We start from the raw sequence: 27,862 nt of genomic DNA, 5'->3' as shown, positions 1-27,862 counted from the left end.
TAATCATTAGTTATAAACAATTCACTCTCTTTTTCATATCATTTTAGCATATATTTAGTTATGGTTATGAACTCAAGTCTTTTAGACTTGTTACGGTCATCATATTTGAGGTAATATATATTTTGGTGCCTGAAAGGCTGGATAGGTTAAAAATAATGTTTATAAACTAATTTTGACCTTGACTCCCCTGAACAATGCGAAACATTTTGACGTATAATTGATTACGTATTTTTATCTTATATTTTATATAAATCACAGAAAAAAAATATAAAAGCTACTACTTTTTAAGAAAAGTTGTAACAGAAAAAGAAAAGGAAGAAAATCCATTGGCCATATATGAGAAACTAAAAACACGGTTAGACACGAGCCTCCTGTAATTTTTTTTCTTAATTACAAATTTTATTACTTAATTTTCATTATTTCATGAATTTTATCATTTAAGTTTTTTTTTTTTACAAAATTTATTACTTAAATTTCATTTTTTGCAAATTCTACCATCACTTTTTTGTGTGTAAATTTTACCACCTAATTTTTAATATTTCACGAATTTTATCATTAAATTTTTCATTTTTTATATTTTTTATCATCATATTAATAACAAAAACAATGTTATTTTGTTTTTTTGTTAATTTTTTGTGTGACCACCAAACATGTTAAAATACATAAAAATTAAATGATAAAATTCATAAAATAATAAAAGTTAAGTGATAAAATTTATAATTAAGTGATTTTTTTTTGTGTTTTCATCTCTTTATGAGATGACTATGTTTTTCGAAATATTTTTTTGTCCTGCTAAATTTTTTCCCATCAACATACCTTTTAACATATGCTGTGTGTGAGACTATCAATTAATCAATATTATATTTTTAGGGAAATTAATCACTATTTAAGACAAATGATTTTTTTTCTTCAAGTGATAGTTTAATTCAAAATTCACTCTTATTCACGTATTATTGTGCATTATTAGTACACGTTATAAATATAAATATATAATTCATATACTAATATTATTTTTAATTAAAACCCTATAATTTAAATAAAGGTTAACATGTACTATTTATCATTGTTTGGAACCTTAACATTTACTAAGAAAAACCATAAATTCGAAGTTAGGTTTGCTTTTATTTCACAACCGAGACGAGACAAGCAAAGCAAAGCAAAGCTTTCACATGATCTTGTTGGCTTTTTCTTGAGTAGGTGAGGTTGACACATTTTGCCTTGATTGGCGCATCACGGGTACGAAACGGAACAAAAGCGCGACACAAAGTTATGAATTTGACCCATATTACATTCTACTATTTTTTTTGTTTTTGTTTTAGTCTCAATGTAAAATTTAAAAAACAAATTCAAATTAGGATTAATTTTTTGGAGTAAGGATTAAGACAATATTGAAAATTTAAGACAAATCTAAATTAAGATTAAATCAAAGAAATAATATTTGAGGAGATTAAAAAATGTAAATTGAAAACAAAAAAAAATCTCAATACAAAAGAATCCATATATGACTTAGTAAGAAAATGAATAGCTCTTAAAATGACTTTTATTCAATAGTAAAGCAAGCGATCAAAATTTGAAGCACTTGCTAGTAGAAAGTCTTCGTTTGTAGTGCTTTGGGCCTCCCTCAAATATAATATAAATTTTATTAGTATAATAATATATAATTTAATATTAGTTTCTCTTTTTTTTTTTACTTATTTTATTTATCCACTAAGATTAACTTAAATATTTCTTATTTATTTTATTCTATTTCTCCTTAATCAAATTACCTTCTTTTCACCTTTTTTGTATTTTTATCTATTTTTCTTTTGAAGTATTTTCTTATTTTCTCTCATCACAATGAAACACACCCTTAGTTTTATGACTTTCATCTCTCTTCCCATTTTACTCTACATCTTAAAGCATTAAGGTAAAAAAATATGTAAAAAAAAAACAAGCCATTTACCATTTGATCTTAAAGCATTCAAGTAAAAATATATGTAAAATAAAAATAGTACTCTTAAAATTAATAAGAAATAAACACTCACCTTACACGTATTCTTAATAAGAGCTTAATTCCTTTTGATGAATGGTATCAGTATGTACACATTACACAAGCCATCACATCAATGCATATCTGTCATCCGTAGGGGTGGGTAAGCGGGCCAATCCGTCCCGCGTAAGGCCCGCCCGCATTGATAATGGATCAGGCCAGTTCTTTTCGTTTCTTACACAGATCAAATAAATTGCTCCACCCCCGTCCCGCGAATCCCGTGGGCCTAGTTTTAAAAGAATTTCAATTTTAATAAAAAATACAATACAATAAAATTAAGTTCAATACAAATATAAATAAAATCCCAATAATTAGTCAATTACATCAATAAAATAAATAATGTCTTAACAAAATAAAATTCAAGCAATAAATCTAAAATATGAAATTTTAACATCTCCATCTCCACATTTAAGAGTACAACAACAATGAATCGGCGCCAACAAAGATAGGATAAAAACAATTTCTAGAGAGAAAAGAAATGCAGTGGTGGGCCGGGTTGTTTTGCTGTGGTGTGTCGCGGCATGAGTGTAAGTCCCGTTTTATTTTCCTTGTAAGGGAAAGAGTTGTATGACTTGCACGCGTGCGTAATTACGGTAGTGGAGAAAAAAATGTGATGAGAAGAAGTGTTCTTAGCCTGCTAGACTGCTAAATATGATGTGAGCTATTCTTTATAGTAAATGATAAGAGTTTAGAGTGAAAGAGAGAAAATCAAATCTAATATAATTGGATTATGATAAAAAAATCAAACCTAATACGGGCTGCGGAAAACCTGCGGATTCCGCGGATCAAACCCGCATAGTTCGTAAGTTAAGCGAGATAGACCGAAAAATATAACATAACCATCAACTATTTAAAAAAATTGATCCATAACCTACACAAACAATAGACCCCATGAACTATTCCATGGACGAACCCATTTATCCACCCTATTGGTCCCAAATATCAACAAGTACCAGTATTGAAATATGCATGTTAGTGTGTTAAGTACCGTTTTCCTGATTCCCACCCTTGTCAACCTGGCGGCACAAATCCCAAGACCCCCCAAGGTATATAAATTTAACGCCAAGACAAGAAGAACTATTTTTTAAATAATAAAAAAAAAATAGAGAGAGAAATTAAACAAGGCAAATCACGGAAGGGGCGAACAAGGATCATGGAGCTGCTTCCAGTTTCTCTCTCTAAAACGCGTAAAAGCGAATAACTGAAACCCTAGCCTCTGTGTCTGTTATTATTAGTATTTACTTCGATTCCACGCAGCGAATTCAATTCTCTGCGATCTGTATCCGTGAAATCAATGTGCCTCTCTTGGAATCGTACTGCTACTCGCAACGGTGACCGCCATCAACGATGAAGCAGTCACGTCGCCGGCAGAGGACTCTGCTCCTCGCTCTGCTCTTTCTCTCCGTCGTTTCTCCGCTCGTTTTCGTCTCTCACCACCTCAACACCATCACTCCCGACGGTAAAAACTCAATTCCTTAGCATGTGGATATTTCTATGTTCTCTCTCTCTCTCTCTCTCTCTCTCTCTCTCTCTCTCTCCCCGTTTTAGTTGACTTTTTTTTGGGTTTCGATTAAATTGCGTTGCAGGACGACGAGATTTTCTTGATGAGTTATCGAGTTTTGTAAGAATCTTGCCTCTCATCTCAAAGCCTGATCAGTTTTATTTTGTTTTATTTGAATTGCTTCTACAGCTCAGCCTGTTGTTTGGTTTCCGAGAAAGAATATCAGTTATAGACAGAATGGAATATAGTGGAACATTTCTTTCTTCTTCTTCTTCTTCTTCTTTTTCTTTTTTTTGACGATAAATTTTGATTTATCTGTGAGTTGAAAAGTTTGCCGACCGATAATTTACTGGATCTTCTTGTGCTTTCAATAATTTTAGCTTTGGATAAAATGATTTTTCATTTTTATTTATTTTAACTGGAAGTTTGTTTTATGCTTAATCGGCTGCCAATTGAAATTCTACAGCTTCTGATGCTCTGTTGTGTAATTGGGATTGACTTTTTGTTTGTTTCTTGCAGACGCATAGGACAGACCCTTTAAATGCAATTGAACAGGTAGTGGAACATGTTTTTAATTTGTCTTCTTCTTCTTCTTCTTCCCCTGGTGAATTAGAGAATTAAATTTTTCCTTGGTATTTTGGGCCCTTTTTGTGCAATTCAGGAAGGTGCTGAAGAATTAGAAGAGCCAAAAGAAATTGTTTATAAAGAAGAGGATTTTGTTTCAACAAATAGTTACATTTTGCAAAAGACTAATGATACTGAGGGATCTAAAAGTGAGGGGTACAGAAATAACACTTTGGAAAGAAATGGTTGGTATTTGTAGGTGCACTTTTGAATTTTTGTGGTTAACATAATGCCCGTCTGAAAATTTTGCCGTTATCAAGTTTCAGAATTCGACCAGCACAAAAGACAAAACCAGGAAGCTCAACAAAAAGGATTACTCTCCACGGATGGGGATGTGGTTTGTGCTATTTCCTTTGAATTACTGACTTTAAAAAATTGAAGGCCACATGATTGCTGTTTTTGTTCTGAAGGATTATATACCTTTATGTGTTTGATTAATGTATAAATGCAAATTAGACTGGTGAAATTTCTCTCTTACAATGTTATATTAATTTTTAAATTTGGTTTTATTTGCAGAATATATTCAATACAACAGTCACACATAATCAGAATATACACACTCATTTTCAAAGAGTGACAGATGAGAATGTTGAAGTGACAGGAAACCAATCTGTTCCAAAAGCAACCCAACATCGTCAGAGTTCATGCCCTCAGTCTCAGAGAGTGACAAATCAGAAGGTTTTGGAGATTAAGGATCAAATTATTAGAGCCAGAGCATACTTGGGGTTTGCTACACCAAGCAGCAACTCACACTTGGTGAAGGAGTTGAAGCTGAGAATTAAAGAGATGGAACGTGCTGTTGGAGAAGCTACTAAGGATTCAGAGCTGTCAAGGAGGTGAAATTTTCTTTGTTACTGTACAACTTAAATTTAGTTGGACAGTTATTTATTACCTGTATATACTAAATACAATGTACATGTTTCAAGAGAAAACCAATGCTTTGGTCCTTGACAGATGCACCATTTTTTCATTTCTTCCCACAACTAATTTCATCAATTGATTCCCTGTATATTTCAATTTGCTTATTGAAGCAAATTAAATAGACAAGGTTTCAACAGAGAAAATTAGAAGTGATGGAATCATATCAACCATTAAGAAACACATTTTTCAGTGACCAAAACATAAATTTTGCTACAAGTTCAAATTCCAATCCGTGCAAATCTGGCAACTGCTTGTCTACAAGTATAAAAATAATGATGAAGGAGAACATTCATGTCTATCATTTTGATGTGATATGAACTGTTTAAAAAAATGGATGTTTTTCAATCTGAAAACAAGTGAACTTCACAGTGCTTTGCAGAAAACAAGACACATGGAAGCTTCACTGTCTAAAGCCAACTGTGTTTTCCCAGACTGCACTGCTATGGCAGCTAAGCTCCGTGCAATGAATCATAATGCTGAAGAGCAAGTTCATTCTCATCAACGTGAAGCAACACATCTTGTTCATCTTGCTGCAAGGACCACCCCAAAAGGTCTTCACTGTCTTTCTATGCAGCTAACTGCTGATTACTTTGCCCTGAAACCTGAGGACCGGAAGCTTCCAAATGAAAATAAGATTCATGATCCAAAACTTTATCATTATGCTGTCTTCTCTGACAATCTTCTAGCATGTGCTGTGGTTGTTAACTCCACTGTCTCTAATGCCAAGGTAAATGCATTTTTTTAAAAGGTTTAACTTTTCACTTTTGATTCAGGTGTTTTTTGCTTTTGCTTTTGGCTAATGTTGAACCCTGGTGCAACTGCTTAGAAAGAACACTGATACTAGCAAATTTAATACTAACAAATTTAGCCATCAATTTTTTTTTCAAGTTAGTCCCATAGTGGATACATTTTTGACAGTTGATGCCCCTCAAGTCTCATCCTTATCAGTCAAAACTGCTGTCTACCTAAATTTCAGTACATGTTTAGTACATGATAATTGTTTTACACTTGAGGATTTTCTTCAATTTTTATGTTGTAAAAACCATTGGAGTGGGTGGCTATAGGACAGGCAGAAAGAATGCATGATTCTAACTCCAATTTGATCTCATTCTTATCCTTCCTTGACCCCACTTATACTTGGCATTTGATTTTTGAAATATGCCTGATTACATTGAAAGAGTTATCTTAGTTGCAGCTCTGGGCGCTGCAGAAGTTAATGCAGAATTAAGAAGTCAAACCAGTAAAAACATGAGGGGATATATGATCTTTCATAGTTGAATAACACATACAAATCAAACTTACTTCAAAATACTTCCCTTTTCCAACATTCAATACCTTGGTTTCTGTACTGCTCTTTAAAAACTGAATTTATATAATTTGCTTACAAAAAAGTATTTCCAATAACATCACATCCATCATTAACTAATGAAGAAACTTTGATTTTCTAGTGAGGAGGAGTTCTTTCTACTTTATTAGCCTCTCAGCACTTTATAGAAGTGTCTAACTTGTAACTTATACAAGAGATGCAGTGAGAAGAAAGATATGAGATCCCCTAATAAGTAACTCATTCCTATGAGAATGCAGTCTGATGTACCCACATCAAAACCTGTCACTTTATGTTGAGTTGATGAGGACTGGATTACTCTTTTTTATTATTTATGTAAAATGCTAGCAATACACTCATTAATGCACTGTTTTAAACACACTATTAAAAAACTTCGTACCCCATTGCCCAGAGGCTCTTCGCTATGCGAAGGTATGGGGGAGGGATGTTGTACGCAGCCTTACCCTTGCATATGCAAAGAGGCTATTTCCGGATTCGAACCCATGACCAACAAGTCACCAAGGCACAACTTTACCGCTGCAACTTAAACACACTATTATTTACTGAAATTTATTAGAATTTAGAAATCACAAAATTAAGTTGTGTGGGTCTCACACCTTATTTAATGAAACTTACTATTGCTTTTGCAGTTTCCAATAAATTTTAACCAATAGTAGAAAGTGTTAAAAATAGTGTGTTATAGAGTATGTTGTTAGCATTCCTTTATATTATATACAACATAATGTTAGTGGCATGAATTGATCCATTTAGTATATTTCACCTAATAAAACAAGGTTTGATTGTAATGTTATAATGATTTATTTATTTGAGTTTGTGAGAAAGTTCTTATTGAATATGAAGATAATAGTTAAGTCTTGTGTATAGTGACGAAAAAGTATGACAATGACTTTTAAATTGCAGAAACAGGAGAAACTTGTTTTCCATGTAGTAACCAATTCACTCAACTTTCCTGCAATCTGGATGTGGTTCTTATTAAACCCTCCTGGCAAAGCCACAGTCCACATACAAAGCATTGAGAACTTTGAATGGTTGCCCAAGTACAATACATTCAACAAACATAATTCCAGTGATCCAAGATATACTTCTGAGTTGAACTACCTGCGTTTCTACTTGCCAGATATCTTCCCTACTCTAAATAAGATTCTGTTCTTTGATCATGATGTGGTGGTGCAACAAGATCTCAGTGGACTATGGAATGCCAATATGAAAGGAAAAGTAATTGCAGCAGTGGGCACTTGTCAGGAAGGTGGAACCTCATTTCATAGGATGGATATGTTCATAAACTTCTCAGATCCATTCATTGCAAAGAGGTTTGATGTCAATGCTTGTACATGGGCATTTGGGATGAACTTGTTTGATTTACAACAGTGGAGGAGACATAATTTAACTGCTCTCTACCACAGATATTTGCAAATGGTATGGTCAAAGAAATGTCTTTATTTTGTTGTACACTTCTTTTTTCTCTGTTTAGAGACTGCTTTTTATTCCCATCTCAGAAAATTTTCCTACTTCTAAATTTCTTCAAATCTTCAGTTTGGCTTCTGGCATTGATAAATTAGAGTTCAAAGGCTATAAGCTCCCTTGAAATTGGATTGTATTAATCATAGTGCACAGTTATCTTTTGCATTATTTAGAATGCTTAATCTAGTAGTTTTATGACTTATTAAGGATTTTTTTTTATCTGCGTGTTGGACCAGTATTAAGAGGTCAAAGATTTGACATCTCCATGACATTTAGATTTGTTATTCAAAGCAACATTTTCATTTTTCTAATTTTGATGGTTGAATCTAATGAGGGAGCATGTCAAAGTTTTGTTTAATTTGCCGCTAGATGAAACACAGATTTAGTTTCTATTAAATTCCGATGCAACAATAATCTGAGGTGTTTCTCTATGATTAATTGCAGGGTTCCAAGAGACCATTGTGGAACATTGGAAGTCTGCCTTTAGGCTGGCTCACTTTCTATAACAAGACTAAGGTTTTGGACAGACGGTGGCACATTCTTGGCCTTGGTTATGACTCAGTTGTCGATAAAAACGAGATTGAGCGAGCTGCCATTATACACTACGATGGAATTAGGAAACCGTGGTTGGACATTGCAATGGGAAGATACCGAAGTTACTGGACCAAATATTTGAACTTTGACCTCCCTATTTTGCAACGTTGCAATCTCCAGGCGTAGCCCAAAATTTAAATATTATTACTCTACCTGGCAGGTTTTATTTGATCAATTTGCCTGCTTCAGTCGATTCTTTATTGTTCTTTGGCGATTCATCCTGTAAAGCCCTTCATAGATGCATAGAATTTCCGACATATATCTTTTTAGAAGCTTAGCTAAATTGTAGTGACATTGAGATGAAATAAGACTCGCATAGGTATTTTAGCTGCTTGGAGATGCTATTGGTTGTTGTGTACATAATATTCATTCCCGTGCTCTATTTGGTCGTGCTACCGCTGATAACAATCAATTACTTTAAGGAACTAATTTATACACAAATTGTGGAAATGACGGTTGCAATTTGATTTGTAACGTTAATTATGCCGTGTGATCATTGTCCCTGTTATATGAATCTAGAACCCAGTGGGATTCATGTATTTTTAGTGTAATGTTTGCTTCTTCCGACTTATATGTCTTGAATGTGATATGGTTTATTAGACACTCGTTGTGCTATTAGAAAAGTGAATATGTGATAGGAAGAAAAATAAAAAGAGAAATGAAGAATATTAGGTGTTTGAAAATGTGAGGTGTTAAAAAATCAGTGCTCAAATGATAATGTTCAGGTAGTTAGTACATAGAGCATTGCTATTGAGCATGAAAATTTTTACGCACGAACGGATACCAAAAAAATAACCAATCAGCTCCTTCGTATATTATTTTACGAAAACATTTTTGTAACCAGTATTTTCCTAGTAATTATTACGTCGTTGTTACTAGTTGGGTAAGGGGTTAAGCCAATGAAGCTTCTATTTAGTGAAATATCTGATACAGAATGGATTATGTGACACGTGGAGATAAATAATTGGGACTTTGCAGATATGGATATCAAATGACGGGTTTTCAACCTATCCATGGTGTGTGGTGTATGGGCAGACACTGCACCACCAATAATAATAAAAAATTTGAAATCTTTGCGCATGCATATGAAATAAACTGCAACCGTGACAAAAGTTGCGTAGCAATAGCATACTCTTACTCTGATTCGTTAGTGAAGAAAAATGGCAACAATCATCGCCGGCACCCCAACTACATCAATCACTCGCACAGGTCATGTGCTCAAACGACCTGTTGGGGCCTCATCCTCTACCGTTCTTGGTAAGTTTTCTCCTTAAGAAAAATGATATTATGATTTAAGGCTTTAGGGAGATAATAATATGATTTCTTTCTAGTTCTAGAATAAAAGTGTAATTAATCTCTTCCCATTTCTGATTGATTTCCTTGTGCTCAAAACGTTGCAAACACATGTTAAGAGTTAAGACGACAAAAATAAAGGGGAAAAAGAATTAGCAATTTCAGAGTTCTCATTTAATTATTTCCCACTAGGATATACCAAGGGGTCTAGCTTAGCATGCCTAAGTTGTTGTAAACCCGTATTCCTTTTTAATTTTTATGGATAAAAGAAAATATTTATTACTAAGATCAAGCCAATGCTAATATGCATGAGAATGACGAGATTATAAGTTCTAACCACAGTGTCAATATTATACACAAAAAAGAAAAGAAAGAGAAAACAGAGTTCTCATATTTACACATGTACACTAGTGTCAGGCTAATGACAACTGACAAGTATCAGTATGCATAAGATTATAGGTTTTAATCTCGGTGCTAATATAATACACAAAAAAATATCATATTTAATGTTTAGACTTATAGTTTGGTTTTAGATGATGCTGATTAATGGATCAACCTTTTCCTTATATTAATTGACATCATTCATAGATTGCAAACATAAATTGTACAGGATTGCCAGCAATGGCCAAGGCGGGGAGAGTGAGGTGCTCCATGGAGGAAAAGCCTTCAAGCAGCTCAAACCTAGGGATGGGGGCATCCTTGTTAGCAGCTGCAGCTGCCGCAACCATGTCAAGCCCAGCAGCCATGGCTTTGGTTGATGAGAGACTCAGCACTGAAGGAACTGGGCTTCCCTTTGGGCTTAGCAACAACCTTCTTGGTTGGATCCTGTTTGGTGTCTTTGGTCTCATATGGGCTCTCTTCTTTGTCTACACTTCCACCCTTGAAGAGGATGAAGAGTCTGGATTGTCCCTCTAAACCCCCATGTGATGATGCATGTATTGTAGAAATTGCAAAGAGTTATGTCCTTTTCTGTTGTATTAAAAACTACTTGTGTATCCAATTTCAAACTTACTAAGTTATTGATTTCTTCTCATCCAGAGCTTTCACATCGCTTATTCTAATTTCTACGTATGCCTTTTTTTTTCTTATCCAGTTGCTTGTTTATTGCTAATGTAGCAGTGTGCACCTGACTTCTCAGCTGTCCCTTTCCCAGCTGTCTCCTTCTGTCCCTTGAAAATCACACCATTTTAAATTGAATCACAAAATTAAATATTAACCTAAACTAAGTGAACAGCACTGGAACAGCTAAAAAAAGGACAAGAAAAACCAATTTCACTGGAACAAGTACTGAATTCTAGCTTCGGAAGTGAAAAGTAAGACGAGTGATCACATTTGGGTGCTTATACGAATGAAATAACTGAAGTAAAATCAGTATATATTTCAATTCAACCGCCTAGTTCAGTCTCGTTTTCAACTGAATTTAACCTCAATGCTCAATGCAACAGTGGTAAAATAGTGTAACTAAGGTCCATATGTGTAATAATTTCATACACATTAGTCTGTCTGTCAATAGCAAGCACAAACTATGAGCAATTTTTATCTTTAGTAAAAATAAACTAGGCAAAAAAATTTAGAATAACTAAAAATTTTGACAGAAAATTAATAAAAGATTAAAAATTATCAAAAAAAACTTAAAAGAACAAAAAATTATAATATAAAAAAATTAAGAGACTAAAATCTTAGTTAATCCTAAAATACTTGTAGACACGAGGGATTCCATAAATTATATTATATTTTTTAACAATAAAGTCCATAACAATATTTATAAGTTGAGTTATTTGAATACCATTCCAACTTTTAAATTGATTTTGTTTTTTATAAGCGTGGTGCTCGTGCAAAAATACTCCAAGATAGTCTCCTAAAGATGCAATGTATCCATTCAATTATGAGTATGAGTGTGAGTATGAGAAGAAGCGAGGCCTAGCTCCCCGAGAAGAAGCGAATGCTCATCTTTCAAGAAGTCACAGTCCTTGTTCACCAAAGGCAAGGTCCCTCTCACTTGTTCGTTCAAATCCACGATTCTTCCCATGGTATCTGCATGCATATACGCCATACTTTATTTATTAAGTTTAACCAACATGCATGTATACTATAATCAACTTTCTAATTGCATGCATACATGCATGTGTTATATATGCTGATGAAAAATTAAGATTCCATTCATTAATTAATTATTTACTTCACGTGCCTACTCACAAAAAATATTGTCGCATATATGATCTATATCTTCATCAGAATTTAAAATTTATATACTAAACTGATTGTATACAGTGTTGGAGTCCATATACTAATATTTCGAGTACCTGATTGTATACAGTGTTGGAGTCCCTAATATAATATTTCCAAAATTCTTTTATATACGTAGCAAATGCATTTATAATATTTCCAAAGAATAATGATTATTGGAAAACCTGACTCTCGAGAACCATCATATATGTTCCCTCTAATGAAAAAAGAAATCTAATCCCCATCCAATCAGGGCAAAAGTACCAGTAGGGTGTCATTTTAAAAAATAAATAAATTATTTCGCGTTTAGGATAAGTCATATAGGATAACTCATAACAGGAACTATGACTTATAAATTAAAAATCGTAATATCTGTTACGATTTTTATTTTATTTTATTTATTTTTTAAATATTGAAGTTGTAAAATTTTATATAACTTTAACTTTTTTTAAATATGGATTTTGTGATTTCTTTGATTTTTTTATTTCAGAATAAAAAAATAAAAAGATTTTGAACTAAATAAATTCAAATCAAATAAGGATTTTGGAGGGTTTTATCTTATTTGATTCATTTTTTAAAGTTTTATTCATAAATTAATATTAACTTATTTTCATTTTTGTTATATATATATAATAAAATAAAAATTCTAATTTAAAAAAATTATTTTCTTAAAGTCATAATAGTTTTTTATGATTTTAAAGTCATAAAGTTAATTAATTTTTTAAATAAAATTGTGAATAATTTTTTAATTATTTAAATAATTAAAGTATGTTCTATTTTTTATTTAACATTTTTTATATTTTTTACTTAATATATTTTCTATATTTAATAACTTTTTTACTATTCTTAAGGATTATTATTTATTTTGTAAATTAAAAAAATGATACAAAATGTGAATATATGAATACAAGGTTTTGATGATGTCAAAGTAGAATCAAATAATGTTGCTTCAACAAACATTCAAAGGTTAAACATTACTTCAAGATTAATTTAAGGTCAAGCAAACAAGATCAAGAAAAAGATAAGGCCTAAGACCAACTCATTGGTTGATCAAGCTTTTGTCTCAAAACACATTATTTCCAACATCCAAGGCTATAATCGATTAGCATTGATGTGTAATTGATTATCAGCAACGGAACTCCTTAAATTCAATTTGAAAAGTCATGACCTTTCAAAATATAACTATGTAATCGATTACTAGAAATCTATAACCGATTACTAGTGAAAAATTTAAGAAAAAGTTTTTTGAAAAGACATCTCTTCAAACCATTTTGAAAAGGCACGATGTGCCTATATATATGTGTGTCTAACTTAAAAAAATATATATATATATATATTTTAAGATAACTTAATTGTCAAATTTTCTATCAACAACTCTTGGGTAAACATTTGTCATTCTATTGAGTTGTAATCAAGAGACTGATTTTCTCTTGGATTGTGATAATTATAATCAAGAGACGAGTTATCTCTTGGAGAATCTTTGAACATAAGGGTGAGGGATTCTAAGGTGTGTTAAAAGTTTGTAAAGGATTTAGAAAAATAGTGGAAATCTCAAGTGGGTTGCTTGAGGACTGGATGTAGGCACCGGAAGTGGCCGAACCAATATAAATAAAGTTTGCATTTCTCTCTTCCCTTATCTCATTTATTTTATTGCAATCTAACATTATTAAATTAATTGTTGTTTCTTCTTTTGCATTTCGAACCTATTATTTCAAAGGGGGTTAAAGTTTGTTACTGAAAAATTTTAAAACTTAATTCACTCTTTTCTTAAGTTATTGAGGTCACTTGTCCAACACAAAAGACTTAAATTTAAATAAAAATATATAAAAATATGAAAATATTAAATATAATAAAGATATTAAAATAATATATAAAAACATAAAATATAAAATAAAACCATATAAAAATATTAAATAAAACAAAAAAAAATAAAACATATATTAATTCTTTAAATAATTAAAATAAAAAAAACTAAACTTTAAAGTCATAAAAAAATTGTTTCGATTTAAAGTCATATTAAAAAAAATCATAATAGATATGGTGACTTTCAATTTAGAGATCCTAATCCTGATTTATCCCTACATGGATATTAATTTAAAATCTACCGAAAATTTTAAAAAACAAATTACACCCTTTTGTACTTTTGCCTCCCATGAGAGTGGGTTGGAAATGTGGAATCAATAGAATACTATATGTATCTTTATAATAATTTTCTTTTATTTTAATTTCTTTCGTCTTCTCGAGTAAGGGTGGAAATGAGCCGAGCTGCTTGTCAAGGGCCTTTGGCTCGGCCTATGTAAGGTTTGGCTCGGCTCGCTTGTTTACTTTAAAGGTCAAGCTCAAGTTTTTTAAAAAACCTTTTTAGATAAAAAGACCAAGCTCAAACTATAAAAAACCTTGTTAAGCTTGATAAGCCGGCTTGTTTAACTAACAATAATAATAATAATAATAATAATAACTTTATTTTATCAAATCTTATCTTATTCAGATTTTGTTCTATCTAGATTTTATTTTATCCATATTTTATTTCATCCAATCTTATCTTATCTTGTTCAGATTTTATTTTATTTCGTTTATGGGCTTGGACTTAAAATAGATTTGTGAGCTTTGGGACTGAGGACCTATATAACAACACCAAGGTTTTAGTTTATGGAGTTTTTTTTCGGAGAGGAGAATAATTCTAGGATTTTATAATTCTAATTTTTATTACTGTTTATGTACATTGTTCACGTAAAATAAATTTCGTTTTCTGCAATTTCGTTTCGGCTTCAATCTACAATTTCATTTCTACTGATTAATGGAAGGCTAAGTCTCCAACATTGTTTTCTCTTGAGGATTAAACACAACTCTCTTTGATGTTTTGTTATTACTATTGAATACATATCAGTTTTTCCATTTCACCAATTACCTTGTATTTGTTGCTATTAATCCATGCATGCTTAGTGCTTGATTAATTGTCTCTGCGCTTAATTTACATTCATGCTTAATGATTAGTTTCGTTCATGATTAATTGGTGTATATATTGTTTAATCACATAACAACAGCTTTATGTTAATTTTCGCTTAGTAATTTAATTTACGGTTGGATTAAGTGGTTGAACTGATTAAGGATAAATTCGTGTAACCTAGAATAAGAGACTTGTTTGTGAATCAAGGGGAAACATGTTTTAATTCTATTGTTTTCTAATTCAAATTTACTTGCTGTTTAATTTACAAAAACAAACAACCCCCCAATTCGTTATTGTTTTATTACTATATGTTATGAACGTTTGGTTGATCATTACTCGTTGGGAGACGACCTAGGATCACTTCCTAGATACTGCATTTTTAATGTTTATTTGATTCGGGTACGACCTCGATTAATAGTATATAAGATATGGCTTGAGTAGACTAAGATAAAATTATTGTAGATATATTTTTTTAAAAAATATTTAATATAATTATATATTCAAAAATTGGATTAAAAATTGTTAATTTAACTAATAATAATTTTTGTTTGGCTATATTAGTGTAAACCATCTCTAATCCATATATTTTTTAATATTATGCTCTTTTTATTTTCTTTTGATATACTTTGTGCTTTAACGACTTGAATACAATATGATTTTGTTTATCAATTATTTTTGAATTTGTACATTACTTATATAAAATTTTATAAGTTTCTTTTTTTAGTTAATATTTCACTAAGTTTTAAAATAATTAATTAATCAAAGACGTCTTTAAGCAAACTTTTAAATAGGCTCGTGGGCCAAGCCAGACTTTTATGTAAGCCGAGCCGAGCCTTAAAAAAAAGCCTAAGCTCAAGCCTTATATATTCAACTCAAGCCGAGCTCAAATCTAATAAAGCTTAACTTGTCTTGACTCATTTTCACCTCTATTCTCAATTCTCAAGTAATGAAGGGACACGGACCTTCCTTTGGTACTGCACACAAGAAAAAAGGAACATGGACCAGCTGGTCCCCTCAAAAACGTCGCTAAACTTATCTTTATATAGATAAACCAATAACTCTAATGTTTACATCTGTTGGCATATTTATCTTAATAACTATATTATATTTTTTAACAATAAAGTCCATAACAATATTTATAAGTTGAGTTATTTGAATACCATTCCAACTTTTAAATTGATTTTGTTTTTATAAGCGTGGTGCTCGTGCAAAAATACTCCAAGATAGTCTCCAAAAGATGCAATGAATCCATTCAATTATGAGTGTGAGTATGAGAAGAAGCGAGGCCTAGCTCTCCGAGATGATGATCAATATCTTCATGTGGATCTTGAGCTAGTGGACGATCAGCGAGCACCCAGCGTCCATCTTCAGTCCTGACCATGTTTTTGTTCAAGTCTTGCCTCCACCGTGGTGGCACCGAATGCTCATCTTTCAAGAAGTCACAGTCCTTGTTCACCAGAGCAAGGTCCCTCTCACTTGTTCGCTCAAATCCACGATTCTTCCCATGGTATCTGCATGAATATACGCCACACTTTATTTATAAGTTTAACCAACATGCATGTATACTATAATCAACTTTCTAATTGCATGCATGCATGTGTTATATATGCTGATGAAAAATTAAGATTCCACTCATTAATTAATTATTTACTTCACGTGCCTACTCACAAAAAATATTGTCGCATCTATGATCTATATCTTCATCAGAATTTAAAATTTATATACTAAACTAATTCAAGAAAAATCTGGATGGACTACTGCCACTCTGTCAGTCCATGCTGTGAAGTCTGTGAACGACGTTTGAACAGTAGTGAATCCCCCTTTTGGTCCATTCCTTATCTTTGTCACCGAGGCACCCACTGTTGTCTATATATACTGCTAACATAATTTGTATTTATTTCAAGAGCATGTTACATTTCCATCATAATATTTTTTCACAATTTCTTTTATTTTCTGTCTTTTTGTCATCTCACTTATTTTATTTCACAGTATTATATAAAAAAATTATGTGGACTCTTGGAAGATATTTAGTAGAGAAATTTTTAAAATTTTCCAAAATTATTAAGTTGTTCATATTAAATCCTTATTACATTTCTCAATAAAACATTTTCATGTAAGGAAAGGAAATTCAAAATTTCCATAAAGATAGAAATGTTTTAGTCATCCATATACTAATATTTCGAGTGCCTGATAGTATACAGTGTTGGAGTCCCTAATATAATATTTCCAAAATTCTTTTATATACGTAGCAAATGCATTTATAATATTTCCAAAGAATAATGATTATTGGAAAACCTGACTCTCGAGAACCATCATATATATTCCCTCGAAATCTAATCCCCATCCAATCAGGGCAAAAGTACCAATAGGGTGTCTTTTTTTTTTTTTTTAAAAAAAAAATTACCATAGGAATAGATTTTAAATTATCAGCCGTTTAGGAGTAAGAATTATGACTTCCGAATTAAAAGTTCTAATACTTATTACGATTTTTATTTATTTATTTTAAAAAATCGTAAAATTTTATATAACTTTAACTTTTTTAAATATGATTTTTGTGATTTCAATGATTTTTTTATTTCAGAATAAAAAAATAAAAAGATTTTGAACTAAATAAATTCAAATCAAAGAAGGATTTTGGAGGGTTTTATCTTATTTGATTCATTTTTTAAGTTTTGTTCATAAATTAATATTAATTTATTTTCATTTTTTAGTTATATATATATAAAATAAAATATAAATAAAAATTTTAATTAAAAAAAATTATTTTCTTAAAGTAGTAATAGTTTTTTGTATGACTTTAAAGTTGTAAAGTAAATTAATTTTTTATATAAAATGGTGAATAATTTTTTATTTTAATTATTTAAAGAATTAAAGTATGTTTTATTTTTTATTAAAATTTTCTATATTTTTATATTTAATATTTTTTTACTATTTTTAAGGATTATTATTTATTTTTTAAATTAAAAAATAATGTAAAAGACTTAAATTTAAATAAAAATATAAAATATAAAAATATAAAATATAATAAAGATATTAAGTAAAATAATATACAAAAACATATAAATATAAAATAAAATCATATAAAATATATAAAATATTAAATAAAACAAAAAATAAAACATATATTAATTCTTGAAATAATTAAAATAAAAAATTATTTATAATTTTATAAAAATAAATAATTTACTTTACGACCTTAAAATTATATAAAAAAATAACTGTTACGACCTAAAAGTCATGAAAAAAATTATTACGACTTTAAAGTTGATTAAAAAAATCATAATAAATATTGTAACTTTTAAATTAGAGATCGTAATCTTATTATGACTTAGCCTAAATGGATATTAATTGAAAAACTAGCCATGGTAAATTTTAAAACAAATTGCACCCTTTTTACTTTTGCCTCCAATCAGAGTGGGTTGGAAATGTGGAATCTATACAATACTATATATATGTATCTTTATAATAATTTCCTTTTATTTTAATTTCTTTCGTCTTCTCAAGTAATGAAGGGGCACGGGCCTTCTTTGGTACTGCACACAAGAAAAAAAGGAACATGGACCAGCTGGTCCCCTCAAAAACGTCGCTAAACTTATCTTTATATAGATAAACCAATAACTCTAATGTTTACCTCTGTTAGCATATTTATCTTAATAATAATTAATGTTGGCATCGGATACAAAAGAAAAACAATGATGATGATGATGCAGCAACGACTACTTTTTAACATGAATTATTTGGAAGATTATAATTTCTTTCCTCTTCTCAAGTACTTTTTCTTTCACTTTGCTTTTATTTTATGTATAATTTTATTGCATTACTCATTATATTCAGTGCGTGTGTGACTGTTGAATTGAATAAGGAAAAAAAGGAATAATGAATAGTAACTATTACATAAAATTATATTTTTCATTTCTAAATTTATCTCTAATTTTAAATTTGGTCTCCACTAATTTAATTTATAAATTTAGTTTTTTTATTTTATAAAATCGTGTAACTTTAGGTTATAACTAAATGTTTTATAAATTTAGTTTTTTTATTTTATAAAATCATGTAACTCTAGGTTATAACTAAATGTTGATTGTTAGTGAGTGATGTTAACTGTTACATGTCATATTTTTATTGGATAATGACGGTCACGTGTCATGTTCTGATTAGATGTCAACTCCATAAAAGATGAAATACATTGTTATTTTCATTGACCAATTAGAATATGACACGTGACAGTCATGATTCAATAAAAAGGTGACATGTGATTATCAACATCACTTATTAATAATCAATATTTAATTGTGTTAATATTGCACAATTTCACAAAATAGAAAGATGAAATTTATGAATTAAATTAGTGGGAATTAAATTTAAAATTAGAGATAAAGGGATAGACCAAAAATATAATTTTTTCTAACTATTAATGTACTATAACTCACCCATCTAGCAAGTGCAAGTGAGCCTCCAAGTTATGGGCGCAGGAAGCATCCCCGTCAGGGTTGAGAAACGGGGATTTCTTATGGTCCAACTGCAACTCCTCTCCAACGTGCAAGTAACACCACGGAAACCACCCCTCCACCAGCTTCAGCAACCACTGCGGCGAATCCTCGTTGAAAATCAACCCCGGCGACTGTGGCACCATGTCATGAGCATTATGCACCCTCAGCACCTTAATCCCAAGCTCCCCCTCCAACCTCTCCTTAAACCTAACATTCCCCACCCTCGGCCCCGAAAACGAAAACACCGAAACATGCGCTTTTCTCCCATCCTTCCCCACATTCACCCCAGTTTCAACAATATCAAAGGCACTCAATATCGCCATCGCACTCCCAAGGCTATGTCCGGCTATCGTAACACTAACCTCCTCGTCCGCATACTTCTCCATCAACCGCTTCACCTCTCCCAAAACCTGTTCCCTCGCAGAGTACTTACAGTACCCGCACCCTGGCTCCCTGTCCGTGTACAGATCCAAGAAACCGGCCTCTACCTTGACTTTCCTGTCTGAACAGGGAATGTCAGGGGAGATCGGTTTCAGGAAATTCAGCAAATCCGCCACCCACTCCACGTGGGTGACGGTGCCTCGCCACGAGATAACGATGTCTCTGCGGCCGAGGCGCTTGCTGGTTTCATCGTCGGAGACGGCGATGAAGCCCGCCCAGTTGGCGTGCTTGCTCCACATCTTGTGAGGCCAGCGTGACTTGCGGAAGAAGTTCGGGAGGTTGATGTTGGCGGTGGCGTAGAGGTACCGCGTCATGGTGTAGCCCACGTTGGTCATGCCCAGGGAGTCGAAGAATTCGGGCAAGGGGAACCTGCAGCTGCCGCAGTATTTGGAGTACGGGTCGAAGTCGAATGCGTCGTAGCAGGCCTGGGCCATCTCGCCGTAGCGGGTCAGCTCGCCTCGCATAACCGGGTCCATCGGGTCCAGAAGCCCGGCCCAGTTGTCCTCCCCGTGGATCTTGCGCCACACCTCGGCCACGGGCTTTTGTTTTTGGTCATCTTGCTGCTGCTGCTGCTGGATGCTAGTCTCCAGGGTAGTGGACAGGGTGGCCTTACATGTAACAGTGGCCTTGGGTTTTAGGGTTAGGGATAGTTTGGGTGGATCGGATCGGAAGGTGCTACGGCATTGCGGGGTTTGGGGCAAGGCGACGAGTATGGTTGCGAGTGATGAAGCCATGTTGATTGTTGAAGTGGAAGTGGTTGAGCTAAGCTGAAGAAGGAAATAATACAGTATATGGTGCTTGCCGATTGATTAATTCTATAAATGCCTATTTAATGACAGAAAGGGAGTGGGGTCGTGCCGTGTGAACTTCAGACTCTGTAGCGATATCATCTTCATCTTCTTCGTAAAACTAAATAACCACGTGTGTTTGACCTATAAAACTTTTATATTTAATTTATTAACAATTAATATAAATAATCATCTTTTTTACGCGGCGTGTTGCACGATGCTATTTTTTAATATTAAATTTGAGTTAAGATCTTCCTTAAACTTAAAGTTAGATGAGTACGAGAACACACCACGATCTGTACAGCGAAGATTCGTTCCTTAAACTTTAAAACATGCCGGACATGCACAAAAATTGCAATTGCTGAGTCTCTCCTCGAACTTATGAACTTATGAAGATAATATTAGATAATTGCTCATCCGTATAGAATAATTGCACAAAAATCTGATGCTGAGTCTCTCCTCGAACTTATGAACTTATGAAGATAATATTAGATAATGCAATTGCTGAAATGTCTCTTTAAAATTTTATATGGCTTACGATTTTTTAACATATTATAACTATAATATCTCGGACGTTTATTTAATTATAAGTATATTTTATGGTTTTAAAACATTTGAACATTTTAGGGTGGTCCAACTATCAGAGAAAGGGTGAGACCACACTATTCAAATCCTGGTTGAAAATTAAGGTTTTATTTTATTGCGTTTAATCATATCGATCTTTTTTTATCCCCTACAAATGTGCCCAAACTAAATATTAGAGGAGGAATTAAATTATACATGTTTTCTTAAAAAACTCCCTGATGGATCAAATTTATATTTAAAGAGTCATTTACTATTAATTATTCATTATATATGATTTACAAATGAGATATTATATATTTTAAATTATTTTTTGTTATATTTATTATATATCTTGTTATTTATTTTAGTATTTTCAAATAAAAGTAAAATTTAAACTGAAAAGCGATTTAATCTAAACAACATTAAATTGAATCGAATTAAACTGCAATTAAATTTTGAACAAAACCAATGATGAATTAAAAAATTAGGATGGCTTTTAGTTTTTATTTTGAAATTTCTAAAAACTAATTTCAGCTTCTGTTGTGAGTTTTAACTTTTTTATTATTTTCAATCTTTAGAAAGCTGTTGTAAACTATAATAACGTGAAGTCAATACCATTTTTATTCAAAATATCAAAATACTATCTTCATCAACACCCAAACCGGACCTTAAGCAACCAGATTGAACTACATCAACAAGAATGAAAAACCCATTTTTTTTTGTTTTTAGAATTAAGAGAAAAGTGTTCTAAAAACAGTTAAAAAATCAACTAAACTCCATTTTATTTTATCCCAACAGATTTTGCTTTTAAATTTATATATACTTTTTTTTTTAAAAAAAGTAAACACTTACTACCATCCCCACGGGGGCAAAAATAATTAAATTGAATCAGACCATTTTTCAATTTAAAAATGTCTAAAAATGGTTAAAATTTAGTAATAAAACATAGAAGAGGGAAACAAAAACAAAAAGGCGCGAACTCTCCCGGGCAACGTCTTTATTTTACTTTTTCCAATGCTTCCTTTGCCGTCTTCACTCACCAAACGAAACTCCAACACTATGCAACATTTTCACCCGGAACCCCTCATCGTTCCCACCGTCTCTTCCGACGCAAATCGCGGCGGCAAGAAACGCGGCAACTACAACTGTGGCCGCTGCGGCCTACCTAAGAAGGGCCATGACTGCTCCAGCAAGACCACCCCCACTCCCACCTCTGCTTCTACTGTCACCCCTTCTCACTCCTCTTTCTCCGCCGTTTCCGCCTCCTTCCGCCCGTCGTCCCACCTCCGCCGCGCTCTCTCCTTCGACGAGGATGAGACCGGCAGATTCGATCCGTCGGAGCCTGTTGACGCGTGGCCCGAAGAGGATGATCTGGATTCGTCTGGTTTGCCGGGGAATCTTTTATGGGAAGTTTTGAGGAGACTGCCGCCGGCGGGGCTGTTGTCGGCGGCGAAGGTGAGCAGAGGTTGGAGGGAGATGACGAGGAGTTTGTGGAGGGCAGCGGAGGAGTTAAGGATTAGGGTTCCGGCGTGGGCTCAGGTGGGTTTTGTGTCGTCGATTTTGCAGAAGTGTCCGGGGATTGTGAAACTCTCTCTTAGAATGGAAAGGTCTGGGGTCAATTTTCTTCTTCTTTAACTTAAATTAAAAAAAATGAGATCGAACATGTAAACCTTTAAACCTGCACCACTATGCAAGATCTTTGCAATTGGTAAGATGTGATTTGATTAATGGATGAGGAAAAGGACAAATCCGAAAGCACACGATGCTATAATTTGAACAGTGAACTGATGGAAAGAATATTGTGCTTAGAATGGACTAAAGGACAATAATTTTGTATTAAAATTGAGATTGTAACTTTAAGCCGTGTTCGTTGTTGTTTCAGTGACGTGGATTCCACGATGCTTGCTTGTATTGCGTTCTCATGCCTGAATTTGGCATTCTTGGAGATCTCGGTCTCTGATACTGCAGTTAATCGTATCAGCGGGTATTAGTCATGTTCTTGCTCTTTGTTTATTTCTTTTCGTTTTAAATTGGAAAGTGGTTTTTCTAGTTGTTGAGCACTCGAGTTTGCAATTTGTGTTAGAAAAAAAATTGAACAAGTGATTGTGGTTTGATTCAGTGACACAAAATTATATATAACTTGAATTCGTACAACTTTTTGTATTTATATCTTTGTTCTACTTTATAAAATTGTTTCTAATTAGGGTTCGGAATGTCAGATTTTTTTACATCTATTGAAGATGATGATTTATTTAATACTTGCTAATTTGGTATTAGTGGATTGATTATGAAAGTTTATGTTTGCAAGTCGCGTTAAGGTTCTTTCATGCCTTGTTTTTAAAAAAAAATGTTAAGGTTCTTTCATTATAGATTTTGGTTGATCGAGAGAAATGGCATTGAAAGAAATAATATAAAAAAACTGAGGTTAACATGTACTTGATAATATTTTGAAAATAAGTTAGAAGATTTAATTTTGATTAGATGGTAAAATAAAATTAAATTTGAAGTGTAAATATGGATATATTTTATGAGCCTCATGCTTAAAAGTTAAAATTGTTTTTTTTTTTTTATTGTTGAAAGGTTTGTAAATTTCATTTTTCTCAGAATTCATAACTTTGGCCACAACCAAGCTTTAAACAATTTGTAGTAGTATGCAAGCTTAACCAGAGGATGCCACTTTTTGCTGATTAATTTTGCCTATTCTGCAACACTAACAATGCAGGGTTGAGTTAGCTAGATTTGTTGCTGATAAAAAGAGCCTCAAAAGCCTCAAGATGGAAGGTTGTTCTAACCTTGGAGGTTTTGTTCTTTGTTCTTCGAGTCTTTCTACCCTTTGGTTGTCCGATCTGTACTCTCTTTCTAAGATGGTGATTAACTTTTCTATCTTCTTTTAATCTTGTGTGATGTGATCAATTTCTTAATTTGATATATCCCTTTGATCTTACTCAGAGTGAAATCTAGTTACTAACAGATACTCTGAAATGGTAGGTCTTCAATTGTCCTCAGTTGAGAGAGATTTCATTGGAGTTTGCTCACCGAGAAAGTGACAGTACTGATCTTTCAAACATGGTTCAAGGTTTGGGAAGAAGTTGCCCGAGGTTGCAAAACATGCATATATCTTCAATGCGGCTTTCTCATGCTGCTGTGCTTGCTCTTACTGCTGCTAAGTTAAGGTTTGTCTAAATCTTTACTATAATCCATAAATTCCAGTCATTATTAATCTCACCTCAAGTTTGTACTAGACATATACCCCTTTATATGCAGAGAGTGAGTGAGCACAGATTTATTTCAGATGTAGGTGTTGACATAATTTTTGCTTTATAAATATAATATTTTTTATTAAATACTTTATGTTTGTTTCCTACAAGTTCTTTAAGCAGCCGATAGTATTTTCATTTACATGAGACATTGTCTTCCTCATTCGTTTTTTTGTTATATTCCATGAAGCACCAATATTGTCATTTGTTTCATGTATCTGTATCAGTATCTAATACTTTTGAATACTTCATCGATGCCAGTAAAGGATTCAAGCTTTAAAACAAAATTATGAAATTCTAATAAAAGCATGTATAATATAGAAATGTAGAAGTATTGTCCCTTGATGAATCCAGAATGGAAACTCTTCTCTTTATGAATGATCTCAAGAAAGGTTGGAGTTAATACTACAAATAGGAAGTGATTTATAATCACAATGATTTATACTTGTTATTTGGTTTTTAGAATTACAATTATATATTTATTATGTTTTATGAATTTTTATCGTAAATACGCATTATACATGTACTGTATCTTATATATTTTTGCAAGTATCTAACTCTAATTGCCATATCAGATAATAGTATAGTATCTATGCATCATAGGTTGTATTTGATTTTTTACTGCTGCAACATCTGCCTTAATGATAAGATTGACGAAATTTTGTTGGTTCCACTATTAGTGGGCTGCGAATGCTTTCACTTATTCTTGGATCCGAAGTCACTGATGCATCGATTGCTGCAATTGCCTCAAGCTATCTAAATCTGGAATTGCTTGATCTCAGTGGGTATGTCTGTTTCCAGTCTAGTTTTCTTTGATGTTCTATAGGAGTTCTGAAAATAAATATGCCTTGGAAAATGGGAACAATTAAAGTTCTGTAGCAACTTGATACAGTACACGTTATAAAGAAGTGGAAAACTGGGAGTAGTAAGGTATAGTTTGAGAGTGGATGAGTGGCCAAAATGGATCCTCCCCAGCCAACTCCGTCTTTAGTCAAATCACAGAGGTTCATTGTATCTAAAAGTCTACAACCATTGGTTAATTAGTTACATGGGTTATTTTTAATAAAGGTTGATCAATTTTAATGCATAATTTGGTCAATGTATTTTTGGAAATTGATCAATTGGTCATCACCTGCCTCACCTAGTAGGATGAGGTTTTGTTGTTGTTGTTCTTGGTCAATCTCCAATAACATTGACCAATTTTCATGTCAATTGATTAATTTCAAAAATCATCGATAAAGCTTTTAAAACAATGATCAACCTTGTGGTTAATTGACCAATTGCAAAATAAATTGGTCAATAGCTGTGAACCATTAGATGCAAATAAATTGATCCTGCAATGAACAGAAATTTGGTTGGTGAGGGGCTGGTGAGATTGTTGATTGGAGAAGATCTAGATTGAGCGTGTGAATGTGTTACCTGTTTCATGAAGTATGCTTAATGGTTTAACTAATATCGCAGATCCAGTGTTAGTGACAGTGGTGTTAGCATGATTTGCAATGTGTTCTCTGAAACATTGACAAGACTCCTTCTCGCCCTTTGCCCCAATGTGACTTCAAGTAATCACTGTTTTATTTATTCAATTACTTCACCAACTTTCATTTAGTTTGATTTCTACCTTCTAATCATCTGTCTCTCTTACATTTCAGGTGGCATTCAATTTGCTACGGCTCAATTGCCACATCTTGAACTTATGGACTGTGGCATGACCATATGTGAACCTAATTCTCACCATCCAACTGCTGATGAAAATAACCGCAAATTACAGAAAACATCTAGTACTAATCTACACCTTACAAACCAAAAGTTAATCATCAAACATAGCTGTTTAAAGAAACTTAGTTTGTGGGGATGCTCAGGCTTGGATGTAAGTTTTATTTGACTAAACAAGTTTATTGAGCATGTTTTTTCTCATGCTTCTAATATTTGGAATTTCTTTTTTTGAATTAACATGCAGGCCTTGTATTTGAACTGCCCACAACTCAATGATCTAAATCTAAATTCTTGTAGAAATTTACATCCAGGTAGTCATTTTACGCCCATGTTCTATTGTCATTATCAGCCAAAAATTTGATGCAATCATAAAGGATTTCCTTAATGATTGATCCTTTTCCCCTTATTTTGTACAGAGAGACTGTTGCTTCAGTGCCCCAGTTTAGAAAATGTGCATGCATCTGGTTGTCAAGACATGTTAATTGAGGCCATCCAAAGTCAGGTAACAAATCAGTTCAGTTGTTTTCTTCCTATGGCAAAAACACTCAAAAGGGTCACTTTTACATTTTATTTACCAAATAGGGGCTGTTTTGCAATTGTTTACCTGGGGGGTCTGTTTTTTTATTACAAAGCGCCCCCCAGACAGGCGCTTTCATGGAGCACGCGACACGTGACACAGTGCGGCGCACGAGGCAGCAGGAGGGTAGCGCCCCTGACGCGGGCGCGTCTGGTAGCGCCCTGCCACGGCCGCGTCTGGTAGCGCCCTGCCGCTGGACGCGACTGGTAGTGCCCTTGACGCGGGCACGATCCAGACGCCTATGTATTTTTTAAATATATTTTAATAAATTAAGCTGATTAACGATTAAATAATTTAAAAAAAATATTTGACATGTACATAATAAATAAATAGTTATCACTTAAGGTTTATAGAATACTTATGTCAACATTTAAAATTGATCACAAAAATTAAAATTGTTGATTTTTTAAAAGTAAAAAATAAAATATCTCCATTAAAAAATAATGGGACTAAAAGTACAAATATAAGAGAATAGAGGAACAAAAATTGTATTTTAACAAAATTAAACATTTAAATTAAAAAAAAAATACATGCCCCCCTTCCCAGTTCCGTTGAGTCTGGGAGAAAATGTATTTTTTTAGTGGGTCTAAATCTAATTTCTTTTTTTCTTTTTAATGTTAAGAGACGTTTAAACTCAACCAACGTATTGAATCAAATCAATGTTTTACTTATCAATTCAATGAGTCATCTGTTATATGCTATAAAGTTCCAAAAGATCATAACTTTTTTTTTTTTTGAAGAAACAAAAGATCATAACCTGGAAATTTCATATTTTATAAAGTTATAAAATTCATATTATACCATAGAAAACTTAATTAAATGACAATTTAATTGAGTTTCGTCGTAAATTAGAAAATTTAATTAAATGACAAATATTTTTTTAAATTATTTAATTGTTAATCAGCTTAATTTATTAAAATATATTTAAAAAATACATAGGCGCCTGGGTCGTGCTCGCGTCAGGGGCACTACCAGTCGCGCCCACGCGCTGGGCACTATCAGTCGCGCCCAGCGGCAGGGCGCTACCAGACGCGCCCGCGTCAGGGGCGCTACCCTGTTGCTGCCTCGTGCGCCGCGCTGTGTCACGTGTC

General features: G+C 32.7%; 4 protein-coding genes across 7 annotated transcripts in view; 3 read left to right on the top strand and 1 right to left on the bottom strand.

Annotated features, from left to right (window-relative positions):
- The first annotated feature begins 3,091 nt into the window (after positions 1 to 3,091).
- On the top strand, positions 3,092 to 8,812 carry LOC100811619 (probable galacturonosyltransferase 6). 2 transcript variants are annotated; one of them, XM_006576858.4, is made up of 9 exons: positions 3,092 to 3,488; positions 3,616 to 3,650; positions 4,050 to 4,085; positions 4,192 to 4,339; positions 4,421 to 4,491; positions 4,671 to 4,990; positions 5,445 to 5,802; positions 7,321 to 7,836; positions 8,326 to 8,812. In XM_006576858.4, the coding sequence occupies exons 1-9, from the start codon at positions 3,377 to 3,379 to the stop codon at positions 8,599 to 8,601; spliced, it is 1,872 nt and encodes a 623-aa protein (XP_006576921.1). In that variant the 5' UTR covers positions 3,092 to 3,376; the 3' UTR covers positions 8,602 to 8,812. The 2 variants fall into 2 exon arrangements, with proteins under 2 accessions (XP_006576921.1, XP_003521271.1); XM_003521223.5 differs by having other exon boundaries at positions 3,095 to 3,488; positions 4,415 to 4,491.
- A 682-nt stretch (positions 8,813 to 9,494) lies between these two features.
- Positions 9,495 to 10,811, top strand: LOC100526966 (uncharacterized). 2 transcript variants are annotated; one of them, XM_006576130.4, is made up of 2 exons: positions 9,495 to 9,732; positions 10,357 to 10,801. In XM_006576130.4, exons 1-2 carry the CDS (start codon positions 9,688 to 9,690, stop codon positions 10,681 to 10,683), a joined length of 372 nt encoding a protein of 123 aa, XP_006576193.1. In that variant the 5' UTR covers positions 9,495 to 9,687; the 3' UTR covers positions 10,684 to 10,801.
- A 5,153-nt stretch (positions 10,812 to 15,964) lies between these two features.
- LOC100815007 (phospholipase A1-Igamma1, chloroplastic) lies at positions 15,965 to 20,778 on the bottom strand. Of its 2 annotated transcripts, none has more exons than XM_006576856.4 (2): positions 19,372 to 20,778; positions 15,965 to 16,452 (listed from the first exon to the last, which is right to left on the bottom strand). In XM_006576856.4, exons 1-2 carry the CDS (start codon positions 20,604 to 20,606, stop codon positions 16,194 to 16,196), a joined length of 1,494 nt encoding a protein of 497 aa, XP_006576919.3. In that variant the 5' UTR covers positions 20,607 to 20,778; the 3' UTR covers positions 15,965 to 16,193. The 2 variants fall into 2 exon arrangements, with proteins under 2 accessions (XP_006576919.3, XP_006576920.3); XM_006576857.4 differs by lacking the exon at positions 15,965 to 16,452 and adding an exon at positions 18,312 to 18,474 and having other exon boundaries at positions 19,372 to 20,750.
- Positions 20,779 to 22,166: 1,388 nt separating this feature from the next.
- The window catches only part of LOC100811082 (F-box/LRR-repeat protein 17), a 7,318-nt gene continuing 1,622 nt past the window's right edge, over positions 22,167 to 27,862 (top strand). Inside the window, exons 1-9 of the mRNA XM_003521222.5 lie at positions 22,167 to 22,831; positions 23,107 to 23,208; positions 23,947 to 24,091; positions 24,213 to 24,397; positions 25,162 to 25,266; positions 25,943 to 26,040; positions 26,131 to 26,348; positions 26,439 to 26,505; positions 26,611 to 26,696. Of these exons, the coding sequence (XP_003521270.2) occupies positions 22,239 to 22,831; positions 23,107 to 23,208; positions 23,947 to 24,091; positions 24,213 to 24,397; positions 25,162 to 25,266; positions 25,943 to 26,040; positions 26,131 to 26,348; positions 26,439 to 26,505; positions 26,611 to 26,696 (1,599 nt within the window). The 5' untranslated portion in view covers positions 22,167 to 22,238. The remainder of the gene's footprint in view (positions 22,832 to 23,106; positions 23,209 to 23,946; positions 24,092 to 24,212; positions 24,398 to 25,161; positions 25,267 to 25,942; positions 26,041 to 26,130; positions 26,349 to 26,438; positions 26,506 to 26,610; positions 26,697 to 27,862) is intronic.

This window comes from Glycine max, chromosome 3 (genome assembly GCF_000004515.6).
Source record: "Glycine max cultivar Williams 82 chromosome 3, Glycine_max_v4.0, whole genome shotgun sequence".
Lineage (NCBI taxonomy): Eukaryota > Viridiplantae > Streptophyta > Magnoliopsida > Fabales > Fabaceae > Glycine > Glycine max.
This window is presented reverse-complemented; position numbering and strand designations above follow the sequence as displayed.

What these genes read in the sequence shown, in the direction of transcription:
- LOC100811619 (XM_003521223.5), top strand. Translation starts at nt 3,377, where the DNA reads ATGAAGCAGTCACGTCGCCGGCAGAGGACTCTGCTCCTCGCTCTGCTC. An exon ending in TTGATGAGTTATCGAGTTTT is followed by an intron (nt 3,651 to 4,049) that starts GTAAGAATCTTG and finishes TGTTTCTTGCAG; the next exon opens with ACGCATAGGACAGACCCTTT. An exon ending in TAACACTTTGGAAAGAAATG is followed by an intron (nt 4,340 to 4,414) that starts GTTGGTATTTGT and finishes GCCGTTATCAAG; the next exon opens with TTTCAGAATTCGACCAGCAC.
- LOC100526966 (XM_006576130.4), top strand. Translation starts at nt 9,688, where the DNA reads ATGTGCTCAAACGACCTGTTGGGGCCTCATCCTCTACCGTTCTTG. An exon ending in CTCATCCTCTACCGTTCTTG is followed by an intron (nt 9,733 to 10,356) that starts GTAAGTTTTCTC and finishes CATCATTCATAG; the next exon opens with ATTGCAAACATAAATTGTAC.
- LOC100815007 (XM_006576856.4), bottom strand. Translation starts at nt 20,606, where the DNA reads ATGGCTTCATCACTCGCAACCATACTCGTCGCCTTGCCCCAAACCCCG. An exon ending in CACTTGCACTTGCTAGATGG is followed by an intron (nt 16,453 to 19,371) that starts GTGAGTTATAGT and finishes ATATTCATGCAG; the next exon opens with ATACCATGGGAAGAATCGTG.